The sequence below is a fragment of the Rhinopithecus roxellana genome, chromosome 15 (assembly GCF_007565055.1).
Source record: "Rhinopithecus roxellana isolate Shanxi Qingling chromosome 15, ASM756505v1, whole genome shotgun sequence".
Classification (NCBI taxonomy): Eukaryota; Metazoa; Chordata; class Mammalia; order Primates; family Cercopithecidae; genus Rhinopithecus; species Rhinopithecus roxellana.
Window position 1 is genome coordinate 13,272,401 of NC_044563.1, and position 13,467 is coordinate 13,285,867.

The 13,467-nt window shown below is 57.4% G+C and overlaps 2 protein-coding genes across 2 annotated transcripts; one reads left to right on the forward strand and one right to left on the reverse strand.

The window, feature by feature from the left end:
- The first annotated feature begins 210 nt into the window (after nucleotides 1-210).
- Nucleotides 211-1,704, forward strand: CST6 (cystatin E/M). The gene is made up of 3 exons (XM_010366437.2): nucleotides 211-499; nucleotides 1,025-1,150; nucleotides 1,516-1,704. The coding sequence occupies exons 1-3, from the start codon at nucleotides 236-238 to the stop codon at nucleotides 1,597-1,599; spliced, it is 474 nt and encodes a 157-aa protein (XP_010364739.1). The 5' UTR covers nucleotides 211-235; the 3' UTR covers nucleotides 1,600-1,704.
- Nucleotides 1,705-4,588: 2,884 nt separating this feature from the next.
- On the reverse strand, nucleotides 4,589-13,209 carry CATSPER1 (cation channel sperm associated 1). The gene is made up of 12 exons (XM_010366436.2): nucleotides 11,892-13,209; nucleotides 10,619-10,831; nucleotides 9,528-9,641; nucleotides 9,259-9,406; nucleotides 8,859-8,950; nucleotides 8,577-8,720; nucleotides 8,330-8,393; nucleotides 8,084-8,156; nucleotides 7,907-7,967; nucleotides 6,543-6,618; nucleotides 4,888-5,002; nucleotides 4,589-4,753 (listed from the first exon to the last, which is right to left on the reverse strand). The coding sequence occupies exons 1-12, from the start codon at nucleotides 13,075-13,077 to the stop codon at nucleotides 4,727-4,729; spliced, it is 2,313 nt and encodes a 770-aa protein (XP_010364738.1). The 5' UTR covers nucleotides 13,078-13,209; the 3' UTR covers nucleotides 4,589-4,726.
- Nucleotides 13,210-13,467: the final 258 nt, after the last annotated feature.

Sequence of the window (13,467 nt, forward strand, 5' to 3'; positions counted from 1 at the left end):
GTCGTCCTCTCCCTCCCTGGGCCAGGTGTGTCCCGGAGGGCAGGGAAGCGTCTTGGCACGCGGGTGCGCGCCGCCCCCTCGACCTCCTGGGCTCCCTGAACCTCGCAGGACCCCGGAAACCGGCAACTTCGAGCCCCGCCCCAGCTCCGGGCCGCGGGGGCGCACTGCGGGCGTTGGGTGGGGCGGCCCAGCAGGTAAAAGCTGCGCGGCCACGGGCTCCGCACTCACGGCTCTGATGGCTCCGATGGCACTGACGGCCATGGCGCGTTCGAGCCTCCCGCTGGCGCTGGGCCTGGCCTTGGTCGCATTCTGCCTCCTGGCGCTGCCCCGCGACGCCCGGGCCCGGCCGCAGGAGCGCATGGTCGGAGAACGCCAAGACCTGTCGCCCGACGACCCGCAGGTGCAGAAGGCGGCGCAGGCGGCCGTGGCCAGTTACAACATGGGCAGCAACAGCCTCTACTACTTCCGAGACACGCACATCATCAAGGCGCAGAGCCAGGTGCGGCGGGCGGGGTGCTGGCAGGGGATACTGGCCCAGGCGGGGGAAGCCACAGGCGCTGCCTGGGCTTGCATGGAGGGGGCCCCAAAGCGCTACCGGGATGTTTTCATGCAATATTTAAAAAATCGAATTAATGCCAAAACTCCACAATGGGCAACCATCTAAATTTCAAGGAAAGACATCATTCAATCCTGTATTGCACTACCTGCCTTCCTGGCTTGCCTGGTCCTAGTCTCTGCCCTGATGGGGTGGATCCGGGAGAAGGAAGGCAGATGGGGACAGTGGGCAGTTCCCCAGGTGGGGCATGTCTGATGTCTGCCTAGGCTGCTGGTGGGGCTCAGCCTCCAGGCCTCTCCACCCTCCACACCCACCAGAACTTCCACCACCCGCGACCCCAGGTCTGAATCATCCCTTCCCTCTCTCTCCCCACCTGAGTGCCTGGGGGCAACAGGAGAATATGCTGGGAGGTGAGAAGTGAGGATCAAGGGTTAAGACCCCCGACCTGCCCCTACCCTATGTCCCCAGCTGGTGGCCGGCATCAAGTACTTCCTGACGATGGAGATGGGGAGCACTGACTGCCGCAAGACCAGGGTCGCTGGAGACAACGTCGACCTCACCACCTGCCCCCTGGCGGCTGGGACGCAGCAGGAGGTAACAGCTGGGCTCCTCCAGCCCCAGCCCTCCCCAGAGCCTCAGGCACTCAGGTTGTCCAGCCTGAACTGGTTTGGCTGGACATGCAGATGTCTAGATGTCTGGCTGAACCTGTCGGCCTTCTGGATGAGTCAGCCTCTGGGCCAAGATGGGGTGCAGAAAGGAAGCTGGGGCTTCCTCGGGGAATGGGGAAGTTGGCTACCAAGATCTGGCATCTAGTCCCGGCCATGTGGCTTGACATCCGTTGGGTCAGTGATTGCCCTTCTCTTGCCCTGGACTGGCCTGGCAGGCAGAGGGCTGGCTATTGGGAGGAGACAGGTCGAGGCTGGGCTCACCCCTCCTTCTCCCCTATATTCTCTGTACAGAAGCTGCGCTGTGACTTTGAGGTCCTTGTGGTTCCCTGGCAGAACTCCTCTCAGCTCCTAAAGCACAACTGTGTGCAGGTGTGATAAGTCCCTGAGGGCGAAGGTCATTCGGTTTGGGACCACGGTGGAGGGTACTTCAGGTCCATGGGCCATATCTGTCACAATAAATGGCCAGTGCTGCTTCTTGCATTGGTTTCTTCTCAGTGCTTCACTTCTGCCCCCATCCCCCACCCCCACTTCTGGCAGCTCCCAGCTCCCCCGCCCAAGCTGAGAGGTCACCCTGCCACCTGCAGCAGAGCTGCTGCTGTCCCAGCCCAGACAGTGCTGAAGGTGCAGGGCTGAGCCTCCAAATGTGGAGCCCCCCCAAACACCCCAGCATCACAGGCATAGAGGAACAAACCTTGGAGCCCCCACACACAGCCAGAGACTCCCGATATTCTCAGAGGTAAGCAGTGGGGGCAGACTCACAGAGCGGGGGCGATGCCCTGAGATAAGAACAGGGCCGGCTGCCTGGGAGCACTCCGAGGAGGAGTCTGTGCTCTGCTCCTGCTCAGCCCCAGGAGGAGCTCATGGATGGCATGTGGGGCTTCAGGCAGGCAGGGTCCTCACCCAGGAGGCTGAGCTCCCAGCCTGTAAGATTCCTCCACCTGCATATGGCCCAATGATGGCAGAGTCCCTGCAGGCCAAGAGACCATGAAGGCTAGGACAGTGCTTCTCAGTCCAGGCTGTGGGCTCCACACCACAAGGACGCCTCTCATGCCTTGCCCTGGGCAAGATGCCTGAAAGGGGCTAGACTGGGAGCCCTAGAGGTACAGAGCTTGTCTGCCGCCCACAGGAGGGGTGAGGGGACAGATTCAATGTAATGTCATTTAAAGAAAACAGCATTGTGGCTGGGTGCAGTGGCTCATGCCTGTAATCCCAGCACTTTGGGAGGCTGAGGCGGGTGGATCACCTGAGGTCAGGGGTTCAAGACCAGCCTGGCCAACATGGTGAAACCTTGTCTCAACTAAGAATACAAAAATTATCTGGGTGTGGTGGCAGGCCCCTATAATCTCAGCTATTCGGGAGGCTGAGGCAGGAGAATCTCTTGGATCCAGGAGGCAGAGGTTGCAGGGAGCCGAGATTGCGCCACTGCACTCCAGTCTGGGAGACAGAGCAAGACTCCATCTCAAAAAAGAAAGCGGCATTGCAACATTTGCACACCTGAATTTGTGCCTGCAATTCATACTCCCCCATACATATACACACGCACACACCCAAAGCACAACACACCAGACATACACACACAGACACCCACAGCACACACTCAGATGCTGGGAGATATCACACGCATACCCAGAGAAACACAGCCTAGCAACTCATGAGCACAGAAGCAACATACCCTAGAGATACAACCTGGAGATGTACACACAAAACCCAAACCCAAGGACCCACATGCCACACCCAGGGGTGTTCCTCAGATGCACCAGCACACACCCACACTTGGGATATGGGCCTTGGGGGTGCCAGGTGTCGGCATCATCAGGCCCAGGCAGGCAGCACCACAGTGGCTGTGGAGAGCATCCCACAGCCCTTCCTTTCTGACAAGGCCTCACACCCTGCTTGTGCCTGCCTAGTCCCCTGCCCAAGGCTAGGGCCTAATGAGCAGCAGCCCCAGCTCCCAGGCCCTGCCACCTGCCTTTGGAGCCCATATTGGGGTAGGGATGAGGAAACAGGAAGTAGATCCTGGGTCCCACCTGGGAGTGAGAAGCTGAGGGGTGGCATTTGACAGGAGCTGGGGACCCGGGAGACGACATCCAGCCCTGTTTCTGCTCAAGCTTGTCAGATGTGGCAGCTCAGACAGCCCAGGGTGTGTGGGGGGCCTGCTGCTTAGAAGGGCTCCCATGTGCCACCAAGCAGGGGCTCCCAGCATTGGGCAGGCACAGGGTGCGTGGCAGGAAATGCCTGCTGAATGAATGTGTGAGGTGTGAGGTGGTGGAGAGAAGCAAGGCCCAGAGACACCTGCCCGGTGACCTCTCTGCCCCGGCATCTGTTCCCAAATCCCATATGGCATTTCCTCCATACAGTCTATTCCTGGGTCCTGGGCCAGCCAGTGCCTTCAGCCAGACCAGGGAAGAGAGGTGCTTATTCTGTCCTGGGGCCCTGGAAGCTACAGCACTGACTGGTCTGGCCCAGAGATGGGAGGCTTGGCAAAAAACTACTGCCCTTCAGCTCCCACTCCTGACTCCCTCTGGCCTGAACTGCACCCTGGATTCACCTCTACTAGAGGTGAGATGGCTATTGTAGATAATGGAAAACCCTCCACTCAAGGAGAGACCCCTGGGGCCAGGGCAAGGCTTGCACTTTACTCAGTGCTAGGTCTCCAGCACCCAGCATAAGCCAGTGTCCCACTGTCACCCCCAGCCATGGGGACAGGGGCTCTGGACATCCAGCCTAGGCTCAGGCTATCAGTCCGGGAGGTCATCTAAGTCCTAGAGCAGGCAGTGGGGCGCAGCCTTCAGCCTCATTCCCTGCTTCCCTCTCCCAGCAGCAGGGTCCTCCACACATCCCTGCCCGCCCCTTGCCCTGAGGCCAGAAGGACTTGAGAAGCCCCAACTCCACCTCCCCTCAGTGGGTTCTAGAGTCTGACCCCAGGAAGGGCAGGATATGACAATGACCTCTGACCTCTGGGTTCATGACATCCCCATCTGGTTGGTGCTCTTCTCCTGGAGCTGAGGGTCCTGGCAGGATTGAGTTCCCGGGCTCTGAGTCCCCATTCCTGGCAACCCTGGGGTGTTCAGGCCTATTCTTTTTCTCCTGACTCTTGGGCCAGATGGGCCTTCCTCCCCAAAGCAGGGTTACTGCCTCCTCGGCTCTCCCGGCACCACCGACACCTGAGCTCAGCCCACGTTCTGCCTCACCCCTCCAGCTGCTGTTAATGCCCTGCTGGCCTGAGCTAGCATGTGGGCCCTGGTAGGGCTGGAGGAATCAAGACAGCCCCTTTCATAGGGAGCACCGGCTCACACTCGTTCGTGCGTGTGCACCAATTCCCTTCCCTGCGCCTTGGCCTAGCCAGTGAGGACATGGAGCCTCCTGGGGTTTAAAAACTCTGTTGGGGCCCCCACTCTGCAGGGCCCGGATAATCCTTCCAGCAGATTTGGGGATCCGTCCCAGTGCACCCAGGTGGGCAGACTGCCAGGGGTTGAAGTCTGTATCTGGTGTCCCCCTTGGGTCACTGCCTGAAGTCCTCTTCTCCAGCCTGCAGGGGTTAGGGGGGCACGGGTGGGTGAAGGAATCAGCCTCTGCCCTCCCCGATCCCCATGGGACTGTTACTTGGGGACACTTCTGGCTACAAGCCCCTAGCCAGCACCTTCCCACTCCTGCCTGGTTCACCTCAAATGTGGTGTCCACAATCTCATCGATGACGGCTGCCTGGGAGCGGAACTGCTGCTGCTGCTGCTCCACGCTTGCCACCAGCTGCAGGTAATGGAACAGGAGCTGCTGCTGCCTGTGGGTGGTGGGTGGGGGTCGCAGAGATGGGCTGGGTTGACCTGCTGGCTGGGCCTACTGGACCCCAGAACCACCCAGAGGCTCTTCTTGCCTGCCTCCTCCCCGCAAAATTTATATGACTGCAGACCTCTATTTCCAGGGGGTCTCCTTTTCCAGATATGAGAAAGTGCCCAAGTCTGCCTGTAGCGCAGAGGCTTCTGGCTTTGTTTATCTTCCTAACCACCCATCCCTCCACCCACCCATTTATCTGCCCCATTCCTCCCCATACGCCCACTCGACCATCTGCCCATCCATCCACCCACCTCCTTATCCAGTCACTCACCATCTGGCCCTCTAGCCACTCACAACTCACCTCCCCCTCCATCCACCTGCTCTTCCCTGTAGCCACCCCCCACCCACTCATTAACACTTTCACCATGCAGTGTAGTCAGTCATCCACCTGTCCATCCACCCACTCATGCGCCCACCACATTACCCATTGTCCCATTCACACCCTCCCGGCCATCTTGTCAACCCATTCATCAAAGAACACTGGAAACAATGAACACAGCAAGGTGCTCTGAGGAGCTGGAGATGAACAAGAGACAGCTTGGCCTCAGAGGAGATGGAGATTAACAAGAGACAGCTTGCCCTCAGAGCCAGACAGCTGCTGACACCTTGAGATGTGAAGTTGGGTTCTGAGGGGCCCAGAGGAGGGAAACCTTGCCCGGTGCTGGGGGCCTGGAAAGACTTCTGGAGGCAGCGTCAATGAGCTGAGTTTGAAAGATAAGTGAGAGGCCAGGCACGGTGGCTCACGCGGGTAATCCCATCACTTTGTGAGGTCGAGGCAGGCGGATCATTTGAGGTCAGGAGTTCGAGACCAGCCTGGCCAACATGGTGAAACACTGCCTCTACTGAAAAAAACCACACACAAATAGCCGAGCGTCGTGGCGTGCACCTGTAATCCCAGCTCCTCGGGAGGGTGAGGTGGGAGAATAGCTTGAACCCAGGAGGCAGAGGTTGCAGTGAGCCTAGATTACATCACTGCACTCCAGCCTGGGTGACAGAGTCCCCAGATGTCCTGGCCCAGCTGGCCACTCAAGTGGACAGGAATGGAGGTTGAGCATCTGGCTTCCAGGCCTTGATCTAAGCTGTTCCTCCAACTGCCTCATTATCCCTCCACTTGGCTGAAGTCTACTCATCCTCCATGGCCCAACACAGGTCTTTAGAGGTGGGGTTCTCATGGGCAGGGGCTGAGTCTGTGTCCTCTTTGGGTCCCTGGAGCCCTCACAGGGCCCAGACCTGACAAAGGTTGGGGATGGCTCTGGGGTGAAGGAATGGGTGGAATCTCTGCTGCTGGGATTAGCCAGGTGGCACACACACCTCTGGGTGTGCAGAAGCCACTCAGCGTCTCCACATTGCACCCACAGGCTCATCCACAAGCCTCAGCGCTCCATCCCCTTCTAGAGGGGCAGGCAATGTCCCTTTCCCTCCCAACCCTCCAGCCAGGCCCCCAGGCCTCACCCTTAGACCCCAGGCTTCACTCCCTGTCTCCTCACTTCTCAGTCATGGTCCCAAACTTTTTCTCAATGAGCCGCTTCAGCATGGTGCCTTCACTCGCCACCTCTTTGGGCTCTGGATGTAGAGAAAGAAGGGTGAGGTCAAGGCCTGGATTTGGAGAGGAGGCAGAGGAACCCCATGTGTCAGGAAGATAAGGGCTAATGGAGTTTCTGTCCAGGCTGCTCCAGGAGGTTGCTTCTCCAGGCATGCCGCATGATGCAGTTCCCTTTGTTTGCTCGTCCAGCACCCACCCCACTTCTGGAAGAAGTACCCCAATTTTCCTGAGGAACAAATCACTTCTACCCCCTTTCAGTCCAAGTCCTCTGGCTGAGGTTAGCCCCACCCCCCAGCTTCAAGGACAGGTAACTTAGGCCTAGCCAATTAGAACATATTTTCTTCTTCTTCTTCTTCTTCTTCTTCTTCTTCTTCTTCTTCTTCTTCTTCTTCTTCTTCTTCTTCTTCTTCTTCTTCTTCTTCTTCTTCTTCTTCTTCTTCTTCTTCTTCTTCTTCTTCTTCTTCTTTCTTCTTTCTTCTTCTTCTTCTTCTTTCTTCTTCTTCTTTTTTTTTTTTTTTTTTGAGACAGTCTTGCTCTGTCGCCTTGGCTCACTGCAACCTCTGCCTCCCGGGTTCAAGTGATTCTCCCACCTCAGCCTCCCGAGTAGCTGTGATTACAGGCGCCCACCACCACGCCTAGCTAATTTTTGTATTTTCAGTAGAGACAGGGTTTCACCATGTTGGCCAGGCTGATCTCAAACTACTGACCTCAGGTGATCCGCCTGCCTCGATCTCTCAAAGTGCTGGGATTACAGGCGTGAGCCACCATGCCCGGCCCCCAGTAGGTCTTTTAAGATTTGACAAGCACAGTCAGGTGTGGTGGCTCACACCTGTAATCTCAGCACTCTGGGAGGCTGAGGTGGGAGGATCATCTGAGGTCAGGAATTCAAGTTTGAGACCAGCCTGGCCAACATGGTGAAAACCCATCTCTACTAAAAAAAAAAAAAAAAAAAAATTAGGTGAGGGTGCTGGCGCATGCCTGCAGTCTCAGCTACTCAGGAGGCTGAGATGAAAGGATTGCTTGAGCCTGGGAAGCAGAGGTTGCAGTGAGCAGAGATTGCAGCACCACACTCCAGCCTGCGCCACAGAGCAAGACTCCATCTCAAAAATAAATAAATAAATAAAGATTTGACAAGCAGTTTAATTGGCTTTGGGAGGATTGTCCTGGAGTCCTCTGGACTTTAGTCCTGAGTCTCAAATTCTAAAACTCTAAAACTGAGTGTGGAATTCTGTGTCTGTGGAAGGAGGGTGGGGGATGGAGAGACTGGCCTCCACTGGCAGGTGAGGCCAGGGCGGGCCGAGCTGGTACCTGCGGCTCTGAGCTCCGTCAGTGAGTCTTCCAGCAGCTTCTCTTGGATCCGGGCGGCCCTCTGGGAAGAAGAGGCCTCAGATCTGCCAGAGTCCCAGGCCTGCTCAACCCTGGAGTCCCATGGCCTCGCTCCTCCAGCTTCCTGATCTGGTCTACCTGTCCCACCCCACTTGGTACCTCCTGCTTCATTTTCTCGAGGCCTTTGAACAGCGCCATCTGGAAGCTATCCACCAGGACAGTAATCACCAGGCTGGAGAGGGGGACAGGAGTGTGCCCTCAGCGAGGAGGCCAGAGGAGGGGGGCACCCTGTACTTCCTGTGGGTTCAGTGTGGCATGACCAGGGTGAGAGGGCCGGGGTGAGGGTCCCGGGGGGAGGAGGAAGCGTGGGTGGTGCTGGGCAGCACAGCAGGGGCGAGTCCTCACTTGAGGAAGATGAAGTACTGGATGATGATGTAAATTATGAGGATGGGAATGATGTACCAGGCACCTAGGGGGAGCAGGCCAGAGGGCACAGTCAGGCTGTGCTTGCTACCCCCAACCACGACCTGCTCCCTCCCCACACTCTGACATGCAGGCATCAGAAGCCCCACTTTGCCGATGGGGTCACCAAGCCCTGGCCGGTCCACCCTGCCAATCCCTCGCCCTCCCTGCAGCCTGGGGCCTGTCCTACCCTGGGCACGGCTGTCTATGTAGATGAGGGACCAGTCATCCAGAGTGAGCAAGGTGAAGAGGGTGAAGATGGTGGTGAAGATGTTCTGGAAGCGCTTGGGGTCAGATTTGCGGAACAGTGCCCGGAGGACCGCGGAGAAGAGGACTGGCTGTTCAGGGCCAAACTTGGCTCTCGGTCCTATCCCTGTCCCAGCGCCCCTCCTCCTGCCCCATCCCTGCTCCCCGCACCCCTTTCACCGCAACCCCTCAGGCCCCCACCGCAGCCCCTGCAGCACCAGGATACAGAGGCAGGTAAACATGAGGATGAGGATGGCTGCGATGGATGGCAAGGACTGGCCCAGGGTCCCTGTCACTTCCTGGACGCTGGTCAGGAATCTGTGGGCAGAAGTGGAGCGGGGGCTGAGTCATCAGTGGGGCAGGGGGGTGTTTGTGCCTAGCAGCCACAGCTGGCGCTGAAGGCAGGAGGCTCCTGACTTGCTGATGACTTGGGTGAGTCCTGGCCCCTCTCTGGAAAAATGAAGGGGCTGATTCCAGTGCATGGCAGGAAGCAGAAGCAGGCTGGGGTCAGCAGCCTCCTGCGCCCCCATCCCTTGAGCAGGTCACAGTGGATTTCTTGGGGGCCCCGGTCTGTGTCGCCTCTTCCTTTGGAGTCCCCACCCCAGGTGGGAGCCGTGGCCACCGACCTGAGCCTCCGCAGGACTCGGATGGCCCTCAGCGCTCGCAGGCTCTTGAAGACCTTGAGGATCCGGAAGAGGCTTTGGTGGTAGATGGCAAAGGAGTGGGTCTGCATCAGCAAGAAGTCCAGCACAGCCATGGCCATGATGAAGAAGTCTGAGGGCACGGGGTTCCTGAGCCTGGCAGGCTCCCAACGCCAGCGCTCCCTTCCCCACCGTTCTCTCATCCTGAGCCTCCCCCAGACTAAACACAACGGCCTGGCCCCGGCTCCACCCACCCAAATTATTCCAGAAGTCATAGAAGTACGAGAGACCCAGGGCGACGATCTTGAGCAGGGCTTCCACCACGTAGATGCAGAAGAATATGGAGTCCAAGGCCATGAAGTACCACTCTGCAGGGACACAGCAGTGCGCTCAGAGCTGTCCCGAGAACCCAGTGTCCTCTCTCTCCTCAGCATGAGCCTCATACAAGCCCAGGTTCCCAGGCTCTCCCTGGCTCTACCTAAGCAGTTCTGCGACTTCACTACTGCTCTGTGTCTCAGTTTTCTTGTCTTTAAAATGGGTTTAATTGTGTCCGGGAGCAATGGCGCACGCCTGTAATCCCAGCACTTCGGGTGGGTGAGGCAGGCAGATAACCTTAGGTCAGGAGTTTGAGACCAGCCTGGCCAACATGGTGAAACCCTGTTTCTACCAAAAATACAAAAATTAGCTGGGCGTGGTGGCGGGCACCTGTAGTCCCAGTTACTTGGGAGACTGAGGCAGGAGAATCACTTGAACCCGGGAGGCAGAGGTTGTAGTGAACCGAGATCACGCCACTGTACTCCAACCTGGGCAAAAGAGCGAGACTCCGTCTAAAATAAAATAAAATAGGGATAATTGAAGTCCACTCGATGAAGTTGTGAGAATTAAATGCATGAACACAAGCGAAGTGCTTAGAATAGAGCCTGAGACAGAGAGCCGGGCAGCTCCTGTCCTTCACCCTGCTCCATGACATTGGAGGGCCCAGCCTTCCCCGGCCTTCCACCCTCGCCCCTCCAGGGCCTTTTCGGGTTCCTGGCCTTTCCCGCGAAGCTCAGGCTCCAGGCGCCCGCCCGCCCTCAGTCGCACATTTGGAGCAGATGCGTCCCCTAGCGGCTGCGGCGCGAACAGCACCGCCTCCCGCCTAGCTGGTCCTTCTGTCTCGGGCTGGCTGGCCTCAGCGGGGTCTTTAGGAGACGCTCTCTAAACGCTGGGCAATGCCATCTACTTCCCAGGGGTGAGGATCTAGTGAGCTGAGTCCTATGAACCGCCTGGCACTGGATCAGGCCCATGGAGGTCCTGGAACAGCATCGGTGGCTTCTCCATGGGAACAGGGCTCCCTGGCTCTTACCGCCCCTGATCTCGACTTCAGCAAAAGTCTGGGCCACCAGCATGAAGGTGTTGAGGCAGACGACGACGAAGATGAAGGTTTCAAAGGCCAGGGATTGGGTCAGCTTCCGGATCATTTCCCGGAAGCCCTGAATGAGGAAGGTTAGCTTTTCCCATAGCCACTGCAAGAGATTAGTAGAGTGTCCCTTCTTGTGGGTGCGCTGGAGCCGGCCGGCTGAAAGGAACAGGGCCAGAAAGTCAAGTGTGTGCAAATGGGGGACACGACGTCCCGGGCACCCCCCAGCCTGGCTCAGCGTCCATAGTCACTTCCACCTGCTTGCTGGCCCTCCACCTCCGGGGTTCAAGGAATTCTCGTGCCTCAGCCTCCCAAGTCGCTGGGACTATAGGTGGCTGCCCCATGCCCAGCTAATTTTTGTATTTTTGGTAGAAACAGGGTTTCACTATGTTGGCCAGGCTGGTCTCAAACTCCTGGCCTCCACGGCTTCCACCACATAGATGCAGAAGAATATGGAGTCCAAAGTTATGAAGTACCACTCTGCAGGGACACAGGAGTGCGCTCAGGGCTGTCCCCAGCACCCAGTGTCCTCTCTCTCCTCAGCATGAGCCTCACACAAGCCTGGATTCCCAGGCTCTCCCTGGCTCTACCTAAGCAGCTGAGATTACAGGTGTGAGTCACCGCGCCTGGCCTGTTGTCACGTTTATTGGACTACTAGGAAGAAGGTTCGGTGGAGTGAGAGCTAAAGCCCATGGTCCCTCCTTGCCCTCCAGTAAGGCCCTCATTCAGGCATTAGTTCCTAATCTCTGTCCTCAAGCAGCTCACGGTTGAGTGGGAGAAATTTGGACAGATAGGATGCACTGTGGTCAATGTTCTGAGGAGGGCAGGCCCTGAGCACAGGATGATCTGTGGTCGGCTAAGTGACCACCCCCAGTCTTGGGCCCCTCGAGGGCAGCGACTGTGTTGAATTTTTCCCTGTGCTGCCATGGTCCAGGCAAGTCACGCATCCACATTGAATGAGTGTCAATGTTTGACCGGTGGATATATGAATAAAGAAGGCAGTGACTGAATGAACAAACACCTCATGGCCTAAAGAAGTGCATAATTCAAAGAATAAAAGATGGGACCATGAACAGTCAGGAGACTGAATAGCCAATGGGGGACATATGCAGGAGGTTCAGGCCTTACGATCTGTGGAAGGTCAGTGTGGGGCCGAGATCAGGTCTGGAACCTGTGCCAGGCAGTAGGAGTTGGCACAGGGGACCCAGCAAAGACTCACTTTTGCGTCTCTGAAACTGCCCCTCTTCTTTGTCCCAGTCTTCTGAATCTTTGGTGGAGGTATCCCAGGGATGAACTTTTTTGGACCTCTGGGTGGCACGTGAGTGGACTGTGCTGACAGACCGAGTCATGCTGTGGGCCGAGCCCCGTGGGTGTGCCATGTGAGGGGGGAAGGCTCCTGTATGAGAAGCAGCAGGGCCGGAGGCATCATGAACCAGGCTCCAGGACGTTTGTGGGATGGAGAGCTGGGAAGTGCTCTGGACGTAGTCCCTGTACTGGTAGTCGCCATCGAGGTGACTGGAATGATGCGCACCGTGGTGGTCTCGGTGCTGGTGGTGGTCTCGGTGCCGGTGGGTCCGGTGGTGGTGCTGTGTGTGGTGGGAATGCTCACTATGGTGGTACTCGCTGCGATAGTCAGATATCCCATGCTGGTAGGACCCCACAGAGGAATGAGGGGAAAGGATCTGTCCATGATGAGGAGGCCTTCCATGCTGGTGGGCTTCATGATGACGGGACCTGCCATGGTGGTGGCCTTGGTGGTGGGGGGACCAGCCATCATGGGTGACTTGGCGATGCTGGGACTCGTCGTGTTGGAGCCCGCTAAGGTAGGAAGCCTCGCTGTGGTGGAAGGACTCACTGTAGGGATTGGCTCCATGGGGCAGGTAGGACCCACCATGGTGGAAAGCCTCGCTGGGGTGGTGGGGCATGCCAGAGGAATAGTGGGATAAATTCTCACCGAGATATTGGCGTCTGCCATGGTGAGACTCCTTATGGTAGTGGGAGTCATTCTGCTGATGGAACCCACTGTATTGGGACCCGTCATGATGCCTTCTGCCAGCATGGTGGAGCTCATCAAGGTGGTCCTCACCGTAGGAATGGTGGGAGGGGACAGCGCCTTGAGAGGGAGCCAGGCCAAAGCCTGTGGGGCCGTGGGCTCTGCCATGATTCCACGCCTCGCTGTGGTGTTGAGGTTGGTGGACGTGGGAGGAGAAGGCTTGGTCGTGGAAGTCTTCGAACTCCGCAGGGTGGTGAGATTCACCACGTTGGTGAGGCACGCCGTGATGGTGGAGAGCTCCGCTGTGGCCTGGCCTGTGGTGTGGGGGTGATGAGTGGGAGCGAAAGAACGTATCTGTGTTATTGGTGTCTGCCTCATTCTGAGCCTTTTCAGGCACTGAGTTTTGATCCATGACTGTGCTGGGAACTCTGGAGCGAACAGAACTCCAGACCTGGGCCCAACAGGCCCCGCCTGGATTTCCCTTCCTTCCTGAGCCGAGCTCAGTGCAGACTGTGGCACTGGGCTTCCAGAAAGGCCTGACTATTCTCGTGGAACTCCCCCCTCTATGATGTCACCAGCAGGCCAGGGCCTCATTCCCAAATGTCTCTTCCTGGACTACAGTTCAGAATCAAGAATTATTGTGTCAAACTCCTTCATTGTAAATGAGGAAACCGAGGTCAAGAAAAGGGAAGGACTGGACCTAGGGGACCCCACAGGTCACTGGCAAAGCTGGACCAAGAAGTCCATGGAGCGCCATGGCTTCATCAGCTGCTTTAGCCCTGTTGTTGGAAAGAAAATGGTC

Bases quoted from the DNA above. Each gene is read 5' to 3' on its own strand.
- CST6 (XM_010366437.2), top strand. From the start codon at position 236: ATGGCTCCGATGGCACTGACGGCCATGGCGCGTTCGAGCCTCCCGCTG. The intron at 500-1,024 runs GTGCGGCGGGCG...CTATGTCCCCAG, and splicing joins TCATCAAGGCGCAGAGCCAG to CTGGTGGCCGGCATCAAGTA. The intron at 1,151-1,515 runs GTAACAGCTGGG...TTCTCTGTACAG, and splicing joins CGGCTGGGACGCAGCAGGAG to AAGCTGCGCTGTGACTTTGA.
- CATSPER1 (XM_010366436.2), bottom strand. From the start codon at position 13,077: ATGGATCAAAACTCAGTGCCTGAAAAGGCTCAGAATGAGGCAGACACC. The intron at 9,642-10,618 runs GTAAGAGCCAGG...GTGTCCCTGCAG, and splicing joins TGAAGTCGAGATCAGGGGCG to AGTGGTACTTCATGGCCTTG. The intron at 7,968-8,083 runs GTACCAAGTGGG...TCTTCTTCCCAG, and splicing joins TCGAGAAAATGAAGCAGGAG to AGGGCCGCCCGGATCCAAGA.